The sequence below is a fragment of the Rhinopithecus bieti genome, unplaced genomic scaffold (assembly GCF_001698545.2).
Source record: "Rhinopithecus bieti isolate Rb0 unplaced genomic scaffold, ASM169854v2 scaffold_1530, whole genome shotgun sequence".
NCBI classification, from domain to species: Eukaryota; Metazoa; Chordata; class Mammalia; order Primates; family Cercopithecidae; genus Rhinopithecus; species Rhinopithecus bieti.
In genome coordinates, this window is record NW_016803808.1 from 3695172 (window position 1) to 3714860 (window position 19689).

General features: G+C 48.6%; 1 protein-coding gene across 1 annotated transcript in view; it reads left to right on the forward strand.

The window, feature by feature from the left end:
• GREB1 (growth regulating estrogen receptor binding 1) overlaps positions 1 to 19689 on the forward strand; it is a 107777-nt gene that overhangs the window by 18158 nt on the left and 69930 nt on the right. Inside the window, exons 3-5 of the mRNA XM_017854034.1 lie at positions 4136 to 4255; positions 8280 to 8456; positions 17805 to 17987. Of these exons, the coding sequence (XP_017709523.1) occupies positions 4136 to 4255; positions 8280 to 8456; positions 17805 to 17987 (480 nt within the window). The remainder of the gene's footprint in view (positions 1 to 4135; positions 4256 to 8279; positions 8457 to 17804; positions 17988 to 19689) is intronic.

Below are 19689 nucleotides of genomic sequence, written 5' to 3' on the forward strand. Positions count from 1 at the left end.
GGGAGGCTGTGTCTGACATTCCGACAGCTCAGGGTGCCCTTATCTGCTGTTGGACATGTGTCACTGTGCAGGGACAGCGCTGAGGCTTAAGCCTTCATTCCTCCGGTGCTGTGGTTGAAGGTTCCCTGCCAGCTGTCAGTCGGCTTGTCCAGCTCCACGTTGCTGTGAAAACTGGAACAAGCCCTGCGATTTCCCCATTTGTCCAACAAACAGAAGAGAGAAGTCCTCTGAGAGTTTGGTTTTCTAGTGCGGGAAAACAAGGGGCTGAGGGGCTGGTGGGAAGAGACAGATTCCTTTTGGTTTGCTAAATGTTACTCTAAACCAAGCACTCAGCTAGAGCCCCTGCTTCCTGCATAGCCAAACCTGGCGCAGACAGGCTTATCCAGGCCACATCTCGTTGTGTCTGTTTGTCGGGGTTTCTTATCTCATTGCTGGCCTTCCTCAGACAATGACATTAAAGATGGTTTTTATGACCGGGGTGCTGGTATGCTGAACACCCCTTGATCTGTTAACATTTTATGTATTTGTGAGGGGGATTTAGCAGGAGTCTTATTACTTTGCTCTTTGAATTTGGGCTCTTAATCTATCACCTCCTATAGGGGAAAAACCCTTTATACATTCTTGATTTTTTTTTTTAAAGAAGAGAGATCAACAAAACAGACACTGTCCAGCATTTTGGGATAGGTATTTATTCATTAAACAGGACATAGGTAAAATCCTGTAGTCCCACCCACTTAGAATGCCATAGAGTTTGTGCTCATGGAAAGAAAACACAATTGTATGTCAACATTAAAAGCAGTCGCCTTGTACGGAATGGAGGGAAGTGGTGCTCCAGGGCCCCTGAGTTCCTGTGTTTTGTTATTAGGATTCTGAGCTCCCAATCCAGTTGGTTTTGTCTAATGCCATTTTAGAGCTCTCATCCTGCCAGGAAACCTGGGTAAACACGTCTGGTTTAGTCTGCTCCCGGGCAGGAATGTCCCCTCAAGCTTGTTGCTAGTGGATCTTCCCATCACAGCCCCTGGAATATCTGACGTAGACCTTTGACCTTTAATCCTGCTTTCTTACTGACTGGATTTTGAGCTCTTTCTTTGACCTTTTGAGGCTTACGACCCTCTTCTTTCATGCCTTCTGAGAGTCTGAATTCCTGTTCTTAGCAGCTTAGCAGAATCACATGCAGGCATTCCCGGGTGTGCCCTTTGCTGCGATGGTGCGGGCCTTGGGGGCTGCTGGTTTTAGTTTTCCTGGGATTGTGTCTCCCTTATTTCACTGATAGCTGGTGTCTGTGCCATCCCCTCTGAGCCTCTGTAGTACTGGCTTAGAGACCAGAGTCGATTTTGCAGACAGAGTCTTCTGTGTCCCCGACATGGAGACCTGTACTGCATTGCTGGAGCCTGGGGTCTGGGCATGACTCTTTATACCTTCTGCTAAAACCATGCCTGCTATTTTTAATGCCAGGAAGAAAGCATCCGAAGCAGGCTCCAGAGTGTACCTCCTTCCCCACCCCACCTCTGGGTAATCCCTTCACAGCCTTCCTACCTCCTCTGTGTCCTCTAAGCCCAGGAAGACTGAGAGATCAGGAGTTAGTGAGTCACTTCCTGCTGTGACCTTCCCAAAGTCATGGTTCCCACCTGCTGGAAACGTTCAACTTCTTCTGCCTCTTGTCCCACAAGCCCGTTTGAAATGGTAGCTATTGTGAGGCTATGTTTCCAGTATGCTCTACTGTTTAAATCACATCTGGAGCATCCCGTGCAGCTCTGAGGGCCATGTTTTTCCACATAGACCGTCACAACTCCTGGTGACCTTAAGGTTTGTCTGGATTAACCACCTCATTTTAAAGATGCAGGATCAGAGGCACAGAGAGGTTAAGTAACTTTCCTGCGTCCACATAGGCAGTGGCCCAGGCTAGTACAGAAACCTGAGTTCCCTGATTTCCAGTCCAGTCTCTTTCTACTACACATGATTTCATCATTAACCCAGGTTGCTTAGCCCTCTGGATGGATCGATGGTGTTACAGCCAAGTTAAGTGAGGATTTGAGACATGACAGCAAATAAACCAATACTGGAGGAGAAGACAAAGAAATAAGAAGTGGGCCAGGTGCGGTGGCTCGTGCCTATAATCCCAGCACTTTGAGAGGCCGAGGCGGGTGGATCACCTGAAGTCAGGAGTTCAAGCCCAGCCTGACCAACATGGTGAAACACATCTCTACATTCTCTACTAAAAATACAAAAATTCGTTGGGCGTAGTGGTAGGTGCCTGTAATTCCAGCTACTTGGGAGGCTGAGGCAGGAGAATTACTTGAACCCGGGAGGCAGAGATTACAGTGAGCTGAGATTATACCATTCCACTCCAGCATGGGCGACAAGAACAGAACTCCGTCTCAAAAAAAAAAAAAAAAGAAAGAAAGAAATAAGAAGCGAAGAGTGCCTGTATCCTAGCCCAGTGTGTTAAGGATGTTCATAATGACCCTGTTCCCTGAAGAACTCTGTATGCTATTTATTAAATGACATTTAAAGATAGAGAAGTTGAGAAAGATGTTTACCCCAAATGTCTAACTTACAAGAAGTTGGTAGGACTAAACTTCAACAGCCTGAGATCCTGCCTTCTCCAGCAGTACTTAGTGAATAAGGTACGATTCTGTGTACCCAGAGCCACTGGGCTGCCCAACACAGTCATACTTAGCTTCCTTGTGGGGTGCCTAGAATACAGGGATGAGTGAGGGCAGAGACCCTGCCTGCTGGAGCTGAGAAGTTCATTTCCCTGTAGTGACAGAGCGCAGGCTTGGGGAGTGGTGGGATTTCCATGGCCACCTCTAGGCTGTCCTGACCTGTTCAATAGTGACCATTCCTTCTGAAATATTATTTCCCTTAAAAAAAGCTTCCTACATCACTTCTCAGCCTTTTGGTTAAGATCAAGTGTAGTATCTGTTCTTATCAGTTTAAAAAAAGCTTCCTACATCCTTACCATACCTGACCCTGTTCTAGAATGGCTATTTGTATGTGTGTGTGTTTGTGTGTCTAGTAATGTTTACCTGTGTTCTTCCCTTGGGGATAATTTTTTTTTTTTTTTTTGAGATGGAGTTTTTGGTCTTGTTGCCCAGGCTGGAGTGCAGTGGCGTGATCTTGGCTCACTGCAACCTCCGCCTCCCAGGTACAAGTGATTCTCCTGCCTCAGCCTCCTGAGTCTGGGATTACAGGCACGCATCACCACGCCCAACTAATTTTTTGTATTTTCAGTAGAGACAAGGTTTCATCATGTTGGCCAGGCTGGTTTCGAACTCCTGACCTGAGGTGATCCATCTGCCTCGGCCTCCCAAAGTGCCGGGATTACAGGCTTGAGCCAGCGCGCCTGGCCTACAGCATCCAGTATTTCCATGCAAGTACTAACTAGGTCCAACCCTGCTTAGCTTCTGAGATCAGACAAGATCAGGTGCATTCAGGGTGGTATGGCCATAGACAATGTGCAGTTTGGCAGCTCTCTTTTATTGTGTGAAGCTGTTCATACCACCTATATTTTGTCTCCCAAATGAAGCAGTGCAGGTTAGGGGCGAGAGCATCAGCGTTGGCATCACACATGGCTGGAAATATGCAGGCCAGGCTGCTTAGCACATAGTGGAGTAGCCGTGGGCCAGTTGCTGGATCTCTCTGAGCCTCCGTTTCCTTTTTTGTAAAATGGTCTTCATATGACACTGTGGTACCCTCTACACAAATATCTTTGGAATGCTACATGTCCAGGCATTGTGCTCAGTCCTTGTCAGCCAGTTATTTACATATTAAACGTCTAGTGTATGTGCAGCTGTGGCAGATGGGAGAGAAGTGAACCTGAATTTGGAGTCATGAGGTCCAGGTCTGTGTGCAGTGTGACCTTGGGCGAGTCACCCAACCTGAGCAAGCCTCAGCTTTTCCCTCTAGTAAAGAAGGTTGATAAAACCCGACTGACAGAGTGTTTGTAAGGACAAGTTAATTCCGAGCTAGCCAGGCTTGCTGAGTGCTTAAGGATGGGTGGAACCCATTCTGGATTAGTCCTGTAGGTCCTGGGCTTGTTAAGCCCGAGAATCCAGGCAGAGGAAAGGCCCCGGGGGAAGCTCTGAGGCCAGACAGCAGCTGCCTTGCTCATCACTCTTCTTCCCCCATCTAGGTGGTAGCCGAGTGGACAATGAGGAAGAGGAAGAAGAGGGAGAAGGAGGGCTGGAAACAAACAGCCCCCCAAACCCTTTCCAGCTGCACCCGCCGCCTGAAGGATGCTGCACCACAGATGGTGAGCCTCTGCCAGCCCCTGGCCAGGCAGTGCCTGCTATGCTGCCTGCAGGCAGTGGCCAGGCCGGTAACCGAGCCTGTGACTGTGCTGCAGGGGTCCTCTTTGGTCTTCCTCTTTGCTTTCCCTGAGGTGTGAGCCATGCCTGTGGGCCCCCAGCAGGTGCTGGCCCGGCCTGCCCTCCTGAAGCAGGAGCTCCAGAGACACCATGCTGGGATGCTAAGGCAGGCCTCTGTGCTGCTCTTTGACAGCCTCAACTTTACCAGTGGCTTGGGAGCCAGATATTCATTTTTCTGTGTTGGTTGCTTGGAACCTAGAGTACATTTTCCCTGCTCAGGCCTGTTTGCACAGCATATTGAACTCAGAAGTGATTAGGAGGAATAATCAATCTCTCTCTCTCTCTCTCTCTTTCTGTCTGTCTCTCTTTTCTTTTTCTTTTCTTTTCTTTTCTTTTCTTTTTTTTTTCTTTTCTTTTCTTTTCTTTTCTTTTCTTTTCTTTTCTTTTCTTTTCTTTCGTCTTTGACAGAATCTTACTCTGTTGCCCAGGCTGGAATGCAGTGGTGCAATCTCAGATCACTGCAACCTCCGCCTCCTGGCTTCAAGCAATTCTCCTGCCTCAGCCTCCCGAGTAGCTGGGATTATAGGCACACGCCACCATGCCTGGCTAATTTTGTATTTTAGTAGAGATGGGGTTTCACCATGTTGACCAGGCTGGTCTCAAACTCCTGACCTCAGGTGATCCAACTGCCTCAGCCTCTCAAAGTGCTGGGATTACAGGCGTAAGCCACCGTGCTTGGCTGGAATAATCTTTCATACCCATCAGTATGTCAGTGTTGAACAGGCAGATACACATAATCTCAGGAACCCTGTTCAGTCAGTAATGGTACAATTTCACTGTTGAGGAACAGAGGCCTGGAGATGCTGGGCGGGTAGCAGCCTAGCCCTGTGCTGAGAGCTTGTACTGTGCACTCAGAGAGGCGTGGGGCAGACCCCTGACTCTGACACCCATGCGCCACACAACCTCTTTGCTAGTGGGTTCATCTGTCCTGACACCATGCCAGTCAAGCGGGGAGGCCAGTTAGCGGCGAGAACATCACTTTGAGCATCAGACACAACTGGAACATGCAGGCCAGGCTGCTTAGCAGATAGTTGAATAGCTGTGTTCCAATCACTGCATCTCTCTGAGCCTCCACTTCCTTATTTGTAAAAGGGTTTACATATGACACTGTGGTACCCCATACAAATATTTTTGGAATGCCTACAATGTCCAGGCATTGTGCTCAGTCCTTAGTTATTTAAGATAACTAACTGATTATTATTAAATTAAGCAGTAATTGAAGTAATTATTGAACTCTTTGCTCTGGATATATGGAGATAAATGGGATGAGAGATCCCTGTTTGATGGGAGCTATACAGGGAAATGGACACACTTTGCACGCAGTTGGGAGCAAGCAGGGGTGCATGGAGCAGAGGAGGGGCTCTAACGCAGGTAGAGAGTTTTGGGAAGGCTTCCTGGAGGAGGTGGCCCTTTGGGTTTTGGAGGATTAGTACGAGTCAGCCAGGAGACTGTGGAGGGCTTGGAGGAAGCTGGGAAGTTCCAGACAGAGGGAACAGCATATGCAAAGGCTTAGTCGGGTGAAATTACAGCTCATTTGGGGGAACTGCTAACAGATTATTTACGTAGGGGCCTGAGGTGTGGCAGAGCCAGGCTTGGAAGAGTGATGAGACTTGGTGTGAAGGCCCCATGTGTTCTGCCTTGGGGTCTGAACTTGACCCTGAGCATGATGACTGGGAGGGGAGGGACTCAGCCCTTGCTGGGCTGCTCTTCCAGGCAAGGGGAAGGCAATATGGTGGCTCCTAGTGAGGTAGGACTTCTAGTGTCTAAGTATTTAAAAGGCCACTGAATTAAATGGTAAGAGGTGAACTCTTCAGCCAGGCATGATGGCGCAAGTAGTCAAGTCCCAGCTACAGGGAAGCTGAGGCAGGAGGATTGCTTGAGCCCAGACTTCGAGGCCAGCCTGGGCAACATAGCAAGATCCTATCTCTTAAAAAAAATTAAGAGGTAAACTCTCCAATGGTCATTATATTTTCACATAATTTCCAAATAAATACAGTAAACACTGTGACTACTCAAGGCCTACATCCCTCCAGCTCTTCAGAAGGCATGGACCACACCAGGCTGGGAGGGACCTAGGTCAGAGAGTTAGGGGACTTCTGGGAATTGACGTTGACCTCGGGGAATTGACCTCCCTTCCCCAAGCCAATGCAAGGAACTGCCCTGTATTAGTCCATTTTCACACTGCTGATAAAGACATACCCAAGATTGGGCAATTTTCAAAAGAAAGTGGTTTCTTAGACCTACAGTTCCACGTGGCTGGGGAGGCCTCACAATCATGGTGGAAGGTGAAAGGCACATCACATGGCAGCAGACAAGACAAGAGAGCTTGTGTGGGGAAACTCTTCACTATCACAAGAATAGCATGGGAAAGGCCCACCCCCATGATTCGATTACCTCCCACCAGATCCCTCCCACAGTATGTGGGAATTGTGGGAGTTACAGTTTAAGATGAGATGGGGGTGGGGGCACAGCCAGACTATATCGTGCCCCAGACCTAGGAGTCACCTTGGCCTCCCTTTCTGGTCCACCTCTCTGTAGCTTGCAGCAAATCACCCAAACTCTCTGAGCCTCAGTTTCCCTATCTTCAAAATGGGAACAGCCACACTTTGCTGCAGGTGATGAGATGAGAGCTTTGCAGAGCCTGCCTCACCAGTGCCTGGCATGTGGTGGTCCTGGCCCCACGCCTGCCAGCGTCTCCCCTACAGGTGTTGCTTTCTCCTGCCCCCGCCCAGCGGCACATGGGAAACCATGGAGCAAATGCTCGGTGAGGAAGCCCTGCACGCAGGAGGAAAGTCTTCATGACGTCCTATAACGCTCTGCTGGGAAGGCCTTGGCTCATCGGGGCTCCCAGAGAGGTCTCAGTCGGGAGCTAAAGCTACAGGGAACACAGGAGATGGAGCTGGGTGTGCCCTTACCTGGGACAAGACCCTGGAAAAGGCTTATCCAAATTAATCTCAGCTGGCTCTCTCTTTTACCTTTTCCCCCAAATATTTGTAGAGGTGTATTATTTGAATAGGAAATTTACAAACTCTGAAATGCAAAAGGTTCCGAAGGGCATGGAATGAGAATCTCCATGCTCTCGGCCTGCTCTGTGCCTGTGTCCTGGCCACGAGTCCTCCCCACCACCCCCTAGAGGAAACCGACGCTATCAGATTCTCAGCCTTCATTTTGCATGATGGCCTCTTTCTCAGCCCCAAAAAATGCAGCATGTAAGAAACATCAGAGGACCCTCAGTTTCTTATGGATTTATCTTGTATGTTTCCATTTGCTGTCATGTGTTTAAAATTTCTTCCTGTTGAGCTTCATTTGCACATTAATGTGCATTACATGGTGGCACCAATAGACAAATAATGTGTGATCCACGTGTCGTGGATAACTATGATTTATATATATATATATATATATATATATATATATATATATATATATATATTTTTTTTTTTTTTTTTTTTTTTTTTTTTTTTTTTTTTTGAGAGCAGTCTCACTTGTACTTAGGCTGGCGTGCAGGGGGCACCAATCTTGACTGCAACCTCCGCCTCCTGGGTTCAAATGATTCTCCTGCCTCAGCCTCACGGGATCCTGGGATTGCAGGTGCGTGCCATCACACCTGGCTAATTTTTGTATTTTTAGTAGATGGGGTTTCACCACATTGGCCAGGCTGGTCTTGAACTCCTGACCTCAAGTGATCCTCCTGCCTTGGCTTCCCAAAGTGCTGGGATTACAGGCGTGAGCTACCATGTCCAGCCAACTAAGATTATAGTTTTATCTCTCAGGATTAATTTTGAGGTCAAGCACCCCCAGAGATAAGAGTTTCTCCTGAGCAGACCCAGAGCGTTTCCTCCCTTTGCCCCTGTGACCCCGCTTCCGGGAAGCCCTGGGCAGCGTGTGAGCCCTGTCCACCCCTCCTAGGGTTCTGCCAGGCCGGGAAGGACCTGCGCCTCGTCTCCATTTCCAACGAGCCCATTGACGTCCCTGTGGGCTTTCTCCTCGTGGGGGCCAAGTCCCCCAGCCTACCGGACCATCTCCTGGTGTGCGCCGTTGACAAGAGGTTCTTGCCGGATGACAATGGCCACAATGCTCTTCTTGGTAAGTTCTGCTTTGTCCTCCTCTGTGGCTCTTTCTGCACTGGGTAGAGCAAGGTCAAGGGAGATCACAGCGGGGGGTGGTAGCAACAGAGGGACCACCTTTGGGACCCCAGGTGCAGCATGCAGCCCTGTTTGTTTTTTGGTAGAAGAGTTCTTTGTGGAATGGCATGCAAATGAGATGCATTTACAGTATGACTGCATCCCTGCAGAAAGCTCACCATTTAGCATTCATTTTCCATACATTTATTCTTCAGACCTCCCTAAGTGCCCGCTTGTGTCAGGAATGGGTGGCAAACCCTGTCCTAGGCAGTCTCAGAAACAGCCTACAGAGGCAGAGGAGAATGAGGCTGAGTGTGTTGCTGCCTCCAGAATGTTTTGTCCTAAAGGACTGCCAGGCATCCTGTATCTGTTTTCCCCTTTGGTTTATCACTCATCTCTCGAGACATAGTCTGTTTGCTTGTTTGCTTATTTGTTTATTTATTTATTTTGAGATGGAATCTCTCTCTGTCGCCCAGGCTGGAGTGCACTGGCACTATCTCAGTTCACTGCAACCCCCACCTCCTGGATTCCAGCGATTCTCATGCCTCAGCCACCCAAATAGCTGGGATTACAGGGGTGCGCCACCACACCTGGCTAATTTTTGTATTTTTAGTAGAGATGTGGTTTCATCATGTTGTCCAGGCTGGTCTCGAACTCCTGGCCTCAAGTGATCTGCCCACCTTGGCCTCCCAAAGTGCTGGGATTACAAGCATGAGCCACCATGCCCAGCCAAGAGGTGGTCTTTATTATTCCAGTTTTATAGGTGGGCTTGTATCTGTTAACTTGCCCAAGGTCGCATGAGTAAAGGAGACAGAGCCAGGATTCAAACTCAAGTCTTCCTGGCTCCAGATTCTACCTGGTACCGTCCCACAGTCAAGGTCAAGATGGGGTCAAGATGGGGGAGCTGCCACTTTCCCTTCCAGCCCTGGGCACCACTAGCCTTTGATCTTTCCAACAACCGCTGGCCCACTAAGGCTCTGAGTGCAGAGCTGGGGCCAGGCCTTGCCAAGCCTGGCTGCCTTTGCTCATATGATGTAATTGAGTTCTTACTGTGTGCCAGGCCATCACTCAGCAGGCTCCCCCATTGTGGAGTAAAATCTAAGGACACCAAGGTGTGGACCGAGAGCCCAGGGATCTGGGTTCCTGTCCTGCATCTGCCCACAGGTCCCTGTGTGGCCCCCTGGGCTTCTGTGTCCTCATCCATGAAGCGGGGAAGTGACTTCCACATGTGCCCTGGCCCTTTGGCTGTTCTCATCCTGTGACTGTGGCTCCGGCCCCCTCCATCTGGCCTGGCATCTTCTTTGGAGGAAATCTGGGCGGGAGGCAGGATTGGTAATGATCCACTTCAGATGTAGCCTCAGGAACGGTCTTCATGCAGAGCAAGTTTGATTATAAGAATTTATGGGAAAAACTTCTAGATTGAAAACCCCTACAATTTCTTACATATTTCCCATGGGTATAGACATTGAAGCCTCCAGTTTTGCACTTGATACGGCCCCAAAAGCTGGGAGGATAAACTCACTCCATGGGTAATTATTGAGCACACTTCATGTCTGAGGAGCTGTGCAAAGGATGAAGATGGAGAAGGGAGAAGAAATGAGGTGGCTCCTGCCACAAAGGCGCTGGGGACACACACGTGTGTGAACTCCGACACAAGGCAGGTGAATGCTCGCTGGAGGGACGCCACCACTAGACAGTGATGAAGGAGAGAAGACATTTTGGCCAACTCTCTTGAGGCAGGCTCATGGACTCACTGTAACTAGTTCTCTAAAACAGAATCATCCCAGAAAACCCACTCTAGCAAAGAAGCTGATGGACTAATTCAATGACAGACTGAACGCTTACGATAGTCGCTCAGGATGAAAGTGAGTCCGGGAGGCCGTGCCTGGTGACCGCCTTAGCGTTTGATCTGGCAGCGGCCGGGGATTCGTCTGGATTCCACCACTTTGTGAATGTAAAGGAATTGCCAGGGTAGTAAATCAAGGAGGCTCTGCTTCTTGGCCTGCAGAGACGAGGATCTTTCAGTTCCTTCACCACCAGCCCAGTAACAGAGCCAGCTCATCGAGGAGAGGAAGTAGGAGCTTTGTTAATTGCTTGCCAAAAGCCATCTGAAATGGGTGACAAGGCCTGGTTGGTAATAACCATTGCTTTCTTCTTTTAATAAAATAACTTTATGCTCTCAGCTTGCATACTTAACACTGTTTAGGTTTCCTGCAATTAAGTCTGATGGCTACACAGGACAAGGTGGCGCCCTCCAGCCCTGCAGCGGCAGGGCTCAGTGTTTTTAGTGATCTATAAAATACAGGCTGGGGAATACCTTGGAGGAAGCAGCAGTATTAGGAGACTTGTTTTAGTGACTTTTAATCAACTCAGGTATTTTATCTGAAAAAGCTGAAAGATTAAAATCTAGGTGTGTGCTTCAGTTTATTGCCCGGTAATTTATCTAAATGAGTTGACAGCTCAGACATAAAAAAGGAAAACATATCCCGCTAGATTGTTTTTTCTTAGATGGGAGTAAACGAGTCCTTTGTTCATTCAGCAGGCAAAGAATTCAGCATGCATTTACTGAGTATATAACCTGAAACGAAAGCCTGGACCTTCAGTTATGTCTGGGGGTGGGGTGGGGGGATGCAGGCACACCAAGAATCAGCCTAGAAATCCACAACAAATGACTCTGTCAATAAATCTTACAATACATCCTTGTGCGACATGGTCTAGCAGAGAGGGTAAGGTGCTCCGGGAATTGGAGGTGTCCAGTGAGGATGGGAATGGGAGGATGTGGTATCTGAGTTGGGCCCTGAAAAATGAGTAGAATTTTGCCAATTGGAGAATAACAGCAACAGAAACCAAACACTAATAGCAGTTGGCACTTTTTGAGCATTGATCATGTGCCAGAAACTGCATGAAATAAGTTAAAATAGCCAATGTGGTGGGTCTGTTATTATCTAGAGTTATATATAGACATGAAAGCACAGAGAGGCTAACTGACTTGCTCAGGGCCACCCCGCTGTTTGAACCCCAACGGTCTGGCCCTGATGCCCAGGTCCTGGAGGATGAAGGGCATCTCAGCAGAGGGAACTCCCTGTGCATGACAGCATGGCACACTGGAGAAGTGGCTGGAGTGCTCTGTGGCTGGAGCGGAGGCTGGTAGAGAGCGTGGCAGGGTGGGGTGCCCAGCTGGGTTCTGCTTGGAAAAGGAGCTATTTTCAAACTACAGAAGTACAGAGTCTCGTGGTATGAGGTGATCTAGCCTTCTTTAACGGTTACCAGCACATGGCCAATCTTGTTTCATTGATAATGTCCCCCTGTTCTCCCTTTCTGGGATTATTTTGAAACAAATCCCACACATTGTATCATTTCATCTGTAAATATTTCCACATGGCATTATCTCTAAAAGATATTGGGGCCAGGTGGGGTGGCTCACGCCTGTAATCCCAGGACTTTGGGAGGCCGAGGGGGGTGGATCATCTGAGGCCAGGAGTTCAAGACCAGCCTGGCCAACATGGTGAAACCCCGTCTCTACTAAAAATACACAAATTAGTCGGGCGTGATGGCAGGCACCTGTAAACCCAGCTACTCGGGAGGCTGAGACAGGAAAATCACTTGAACCTGGGAGGCAGAGGTTGCACAGATCAAGCCATTGCACTCCAGTCTAGGCAACAAGAGTGAAACTCCATTTAAAAACAAAACAAAACAAAACAAAAAAACAGCTTTTCATTAGAACTCCAATACCATTATCATATCTAAAAGATTTAACAGTTATTTAATATTAACAAATATTCAGTGTGTTCAAATTGTATCTTACAGTTTTTTTGAAAGCAATTGGTGCATTTATATCAAGATCCAGACAGGGGTCTTCTAAAGCATTTGGTTGCTGTGTCTCAAATTTTTCTTAATGTGTAGGTCCTTCCTCCCTAGTTTTACCCTTATAATTGATATTTTTAAGGATATTTAGAGTGTTAGATGTTAAATTTAGATGACTGTGTTTTAATTTGTGTTTTAAGAAAATCCCTTAGAAGTCAGACACACAACTGATTTTTATGCAAAGGGAGAAACTGAGGCAGAAGAACTAGTTATGAACTTACTGCAGTATTCTAGAGGAGTACGGTGGCCTGAGAGTTTTACGTTTCAAACCTCACAACATCATACTGTTTACCACCCCTGAGTGCTTCATCTTCCCCAGGAACACCTGGGACCCCTGCCCCACTTCCTGTCTCACCTGGAATCCTGGTACGGCTCCTTAGGCTTCCTCAACACAAGGAGGCCATTTCTACACTTGAGCTGGGATTTGGCCAAAATACCAAGGCAGGGGCTCTGGGCATGCATACATACACACACACACACACACACACACACACACACATATATATATATATATATATATAACCTTGTTTTACTTTGCCCATGGTCTTTTCCTTTCTCCATCCAGGTGGGGATTTAAAATAATGTTTCCCAGATTCTGTTTTTTCTTTTTTCAATTAATATGGCACAATGAGCCAAAGATGATCTTATTTTTGTCCCAAGTAACTGTTTATTTTCAGGCACGGGGAGGGTAGTCATTAGTTTCTAGGTGTAGTGTGTGCTTGTCTGAGCTCGTGGGCTTTCAAGGCTCATTATTTGGAAGGAACAGAGAGTTGCTGTTCAGGCCCAATTGAAATCCCACTTGCCAGGATGTCTTCCTGGAATTGCCTTCCTAAATTACTCCTGCTGTTTCCTCATTCTTCCCCATAGCACACTGTGCTGGAACAGCCAGTCCCATCTTGGCAGAGAAGTGCTTCCTGCCTTGGGGTTTGCCATCTATAAAGGGGATAAAGATGTACGTGGTACCTGACTGCGGTTTTGAGGATAACTCAGCTCTTTATATGATGATCTTTATAAACTCGAAAATGCTGCCCAAATTTGAGGAACTGCTCTCGTTGCTACCGGTACTTCTGCCTCAATCGTGGGATTATTTAATTGTGTCTGTTCCTTCTTCCTAACAGGGACCATTTCTTTTTTTAACCAAAAACATTACCCAATTATGAACCATGCATTTTTAATGTATGTCTTGCCCAGAGCACCTGGTTTGTTTCCTATCAGATTTTCTTTCTAAACATATTTGTGCGTAAAAGTATCTGTCAGATTTGCATTTTTTCATGGAGGGTTGATGACTAGGGCCTAGGGGCCCTCTGCACAGGGACAGTGGTCTAGAGGAAGGCCTTTCTGAGCATCCACTGTCCTGGGAAGGCGCTGGATGGAGGCATCAGGCGTGGGGGACATGTGTGTGACTCCCAGCTCTGGTGCAGTGGCTATCAGCGAGATCTCCTTGGACTGTGGTTCTAGAAGAAAGGTCAGGTACAGGTGAACTTCTAGAGGCATCCCTGAGGTTTTGTGGGAGGACCCCTCTGCAGAGGGAGTGGCCCCAGCAGTAAATCTGGGCCATCTCCAGCCTGCTATGAGCCAAGTGCTCAGAGACCACTGGGTCTGAAGGAAGCCACCTATGGATGCTTCCAAGAAGAATCATGTCACTTTAGTCCTAGAAGGAGGCATAGGACCCATTTAGTCATAGCCTTCCCTTTGATGGTTGGAACATGGAAATGCAGAGAAATGGAGCTGCTTCTTCCACATCTCACACTGTTGGAGGGGTGGGGGCTGTCTATTTGCCCCCCCTAGGGCCGCATGTGAGTGTCATGACCCCTACTGTGCTCGCCTTCCTAATACAGCTTAGTCCAGGGTAGAGAAAGGAGGGCTGCTTGCAGAGTGTGCCTGACATGTTAGACATCTCGTAGGTACTTCACCCCCATAGTGCTCCTACAAGGTGGGTTTTTGGGAGGAGATGCGTTCAGATCCTAACTCCAGCACTTTCTACCCTGTAACCGTGGCTGGGTCACCCTGTACCATGGATGGGTTTCTGTCTCTCCCTCTGCCTTGATGCTTTCATCTGTGAACTGGGACACTGCTGCTGATTGCTTTGTCAGACTTCATGAGGTTTAAATGAGAACATTTATAACGTGCTCGACACAGTGCCTGGCCCATGACAGGTGCACTACGAAGTCGCTATTGTCACCTTGTTGACAGATGAGGAAAGCAAAGCTCGGAGGTGTTAGTTACCTGCCTCACATCACCTAACTGTAGTTAGGATTTGAACGCAGGCCCCTCAGACATCCAGGCTTATACCCACTTCCTTGCAGGGGTTGGGGGAGTGGATGTAACTGTCCTCTCAGCAGAAGGGGAGAGGCTTACTCAGCGGCCAGCACACATATCCGCCCAGGACGTGCTTGTTAAACAAATGCTACCTGTAGCTGCTAAACTAGACACACGGGGAAATCACAGGGTGTGGCTGTGCGTGGTGACAAGAATCATGTTTATGATGGACTGTTTCCCATGGTGAGGACACTGAAGGAAGAATTTCGATTCTGGATCTCCACACCCGGCAGGAATTTGAGAGTTCAGGCAGGATCCCATGCTTTCTAAGCCTATCATATATAAAAAAAAAAAATTCTAGATTTCCAAGTCCTAAGGTAGATTTCTGAAGAGAACAGGTCATTATTTTCCTCTTTCTCCTGTGGTTTTCTTGGTTGGCCTCTGTGGCTGTCTCTCCAAGACACCTCACAGGAGAGCAGCTGGGTCTCCTGACCGGAAAGTTTTTGCCAAAGCAGAAAAGCAGTTTGCTTGCTGAGTCCCTAAATGTTTCCTGTACTAGCAAGACCCAGGGTGTCCACCCTCATTTCTGAATCACAAAGGGCTCCCTATTGTCTGTGCTTCCCATCCCATCGGAGGAGATGGAGATGCCTCTGCAGCACAGCCATGGTCCCCAGCCTGTGCTTCTTATGGGACAGAGGCCTGTAACCTGCTTAGCTGTCTCTGGAGAGGGATGACAGCCTGGCCTTGGCAAGTTGCTCTTAGCGTCTTGCAGTTCTGTTTCCTGTTCATCCATCTTTTAAACAACAGGCTTAGAAGCCCTTCCAGGGAGCTCTGAAGGTTTCTTCGGGCCTTGTTCTTAGGCAGCAGTTGAGCTGGGTTTATCTCAAGCGTCCCTAAGTTGGAGGTCAATGAATAAAGACATGAGGTTATTCCTTCAGAGTGCTTACAGAAACCCTGACAGGCTACTGTTCACAGTTACCCTGTTTCCTCTCTCTTTTCTTCCCTCTTGATATTAAATGGCTGCCTGCCGTGTGTTGGGCATTAGTCAGTACCTGTACACTTGCACACACACAGCTCACATGTGCAGTCATGCTGTGAGCTTAGAGGGATAATGATGGGAAAAAGACACAAATTTCAATCACTGGGATGTTCAGAGGCCCCTGAGCTACAGGAAGAGCCTGGAGTCCGGAGGAAAGTGCCAGCCAGCCTTTGGGTCACAGAAGGCTCTTGGGAGTAGGCACTGGAGCAGGATGTTGAGTGAGGGCTGGATGTGTACAGGTGGGGCCCTGGAGGAGAGGATGAGCCTGTCGATGGAGGGCAGTGGGAGCGGCCTGGGTTGAGAGGCAGGGGAGTCCAGCTGGGAATTAGCATATCAGAGGAAGGACAGGAGTAAAGCTGGAGATGAAGGCCAGGGGGCATCAGGGCAGCCTTGGATGCCAGGCCTGTGGGCAAGAACATCATCCTTAGGCTGGAGTTGAATGCCACACTTTCTGTACCTATGGATTTTTTAAACAACGGGCCTCTCTGGTTCTCTGATTTCACAAAGAAGGACTTGCCCTCCAGGTTGACTGGCTCCTGTGTCACTTGTGGATTGAGATGAATGGCAAGAATGGCCCTGGTTCCCTGTGCGTGTTAGTTCCCTGCCTGTCCCATGGAAAGCGAGCACATGGAGAGGACAGTGTTTCATGTCAGGACCTTACTGTTTGTGCTGGCACAGAGGGAATAGGACTGTGGAAGGTAAATTATCCTGTAACTGTCCTATGATGAGGCCAAGAGATCTGTCCTTATTTCTAATGCCTTTTGAGGAAGACTAAATGCGCTCAAAATAGATCAGGGAGCCCAGTCGGCCTCTGTAATGTAGATGTCTCATTTATCTGTGGAGATGTTTTTAACCTTCACTAACTGGAGTTATTTTGAACACTAGCCAGAGACCTTAGGGAGACTTTTAGAGCAGAGTTACACACAGAGCCGGGTGGCCCTCACAGCCCAAGGCACAGTGACCTTTGTAGACTTATCAAATGGAGAATATGACACATGAGTCTTAGCTTCAGAATCTCCCCAGCTGAAGGCCTTTGGACCTATAGAAACCAGACATACCAGTGGGTGAAGCAAGGCCATCTTATGATGGTTTAAATAAGAGCCGTCATCCTGGGCAGAAGCCAAGTCTTCACATTTCTCACCTTAACCAGCACTCCCGATGCACATGGTTTGAATAGGCTTTACAGCGTATGAAGGTCTTTTCAGGCACATTTCTCTGGATTTTAATAGCTCCCAGGAGGTGTTTTTGTCATTGCCACCGCGTAGGAGGCTTGTTTAGAGCCTCACAGCTGATGGGAGCCTCTGTCACCTCCCAGAAAGTCAGTTGTAGGCCTGGTGCAGAGGCCAGCAGCAGCAAGATAGTCACATTCGAGCAGAGCGTCTCCATCTACTGGCTGCTAAGCCACAGAATTCACTCGCCAGCGTGCCGGCCAGGCATTGTGGAGCTCTCCCGATTTCTTTTCAGAAACTCACGGGATCAAGTTGAGAGCAGGATGGAATTTTGGACTCTTAAGAGGTGTCCCAGTGTAGCCCATCTCACTAGTCACACTGCTTTGAGAGTGTAACTAACCCACCCCCCCGGAAATAAGAGCTGTCGCATCATTTCAGGCGCCCCGATCCTTGTACACGGTGGAATGGGATGACTCTTGTCTTGCAAAGTTTGCTCTCTACATAGATGTTTAAGTAGCCCCCAAGCATGTTAAATCTTCCACATTTGCCTGGGCCCATCTCTATCACTAAGTCTTCTTGGTCCTCTTTTATTTGAGTCGAGGCCGTCTGAACCTCTGGGCTAGTCTAAGAGGGTGGGGTGCTTGCCTTGTGGAGTTCTCTGGCTGGTGGTACAGGAAGTGGATCTTCAGAGTTTGGATGAACTCTGTCTTCTTTGAAAAGGACCGGCCTGGCCAACATGGTGAAAGCCCATCTCTACTAAAAACTGCAAAAAAAAATTAGCTAGGCATGGTGGCAGGCACCTATAATCCCAGCTATTTGGGAGGCTGAGGCAAGAGAATCACTTGAATCTGGGAGGCGGAGGTTGCAGTGAACCGAGATTGTGCCATTGCACTCCAGCCTAGAGGACAAGAATGAGACTTCATCTAAAAAAAATAAAAATAATAAAAAAAAGATGTTTATGGTTTACTTTCTTCTCCAGGTTTCTCTGGGAATTGTGTTGGCTGTGGAAAGAAAGGCTTCTGTTACTTCACAGAATTCTCCAATCATATAAATCTGAAACTGACCACTCAACCCAAGAAGCAGAAACACTTGAAGTATTACCTGGTCCGTAATGCACAGGGGACTCTCACCAAAGGACCTTTAATCTGTTGGAAAGGCTCAGGTGGGCAGGTTGGCTGTGGAGGAGGTGGGGAGTGCTGGGCCCCCAAGTGGCCCGTGGTGCCTGTCGCTGTGATGCTGGGGAGAGGCCCCTGCATAGCAGCACACATCACAGGCAAAAGGCCAGGCCTATGAAATGGAAAATGCTCCCTTTCGTTACGGACGTTAAGCTGGTTGACAGTGACAGTCTAATTGGATGGGATGTTTAAAAGTCGACAGAGGGCCAGTCGTGGTGGCTTATGCCTGTAATCCCAGCACTTTGAGAGGCTTAGGTGAGCAGATCACTTGAGGTCAGAAGTTCAAGACCAGCCTGGCCAACATGGTGAGACCCCGTCTCTACTGAAAATACAAAAGTTAGCTGGGCATGGTGGTGCCCACCTGTAATCCCAGCTACTCGGGAGGCTGAGGCAGGAGAATCACCTGAACCCGGGAGGTGGAGGTCGAAGTGAGCTGGGATGGTGCCACTGCACTCCAGCCTGGGCAGCAGAACATGACACCATCTCAAAAAAAAAAAAAAAAAAGTTGACAGAGGGCCAGACTGCGCGTTACCTCCTATGGCAAGTATTTGGGGCGCTGGTTCTCATCTTCCCAAATTGAGTAGTTCACCCAAGTGGTCCTCAACCATGGGTGACTTTCGTCCCCTAGGGGACGTTTGGCCGTAACTCGAGACAAGTTTGATTGTCATGACTGGATGGTGCCACCAGCATCTGGGGTAGGGACCAGGGTATGGCTGAACATACTGCAACGCACAGGGTGGCCCCCAGCACAAAGAAGCTCACTGCAAATATCACCGGCACCAAGGCTGAGAACCTGACTTAAGACAGCTCGGCTTGAACAATGCCCCACACAAGCCCCTGAATCCTGAGCTATGGCCAGAAAGATCAGCTTCACATTGCTGGTCTCTGAAGAAGTGATTGGGCTGCAGCTTTCAGAAATGTTGGGAGCAGGCTGCCTTCCCACCCTCTTTGTCTCAGCTGTAGCTTTCATGGCCACAGTCAGCTCTGTGGGGCGAGGAGGAGGCTGGATCCTCAGTGGCCTGCCACGGGTAGAGGGCAAGACTGGGGTGTGAGGTGTTCCTCCTTTGTCTGGGCTTGTTCCCATCTTGTCTTCTGGACTCTCCCGGGCAGATCCTGGGAGTAGAGGGAAGAGGCCTTAGGCTGGGCGGCTCTGGGAACACCTCCCTCACACCCCATTCTTCCTTCCTCTCTGCTTTTCTTGCTTTGTTCAGTAAATGCCTCCTGAACCCCTATTACTTGCCAGTCATTTATCAGGCCCTGAGGATGCAGTGGTTTTGCCCTGTATGGGACCAGTTCACCGTCTTTGATCACCTGCTGGGTCCAAGCACCTCAGAGGTTCTCCACGTCACTGGCCGCTGGGGATGGCCTTTCCCAGAGGAGGAAATAAGGGTGGAAGATGGTATCATTTCTTTATCTTCAAGTAACACTCTCGTCTATGGTTACAGGTAGCTGTAGGGTGACTTCTTTGTATAATTCGTCCCTCTCTTCTAAATATTCACCATTGCTCCCACTCTTGACAACCAGAGCTGCCCCTTGGCATGGAGCCACAAGTAGAGAGTCACACCCTCGCCCTGGCTTCACGCTGAAACAAAGACCAGGATGTGGTGGCAGCTTGTGTGACTGTCTCCATAGCTCACTGTCCTGTAGGACACGTTCCACTCCAGGAACTCATTTCGTAACTGTTGGAGA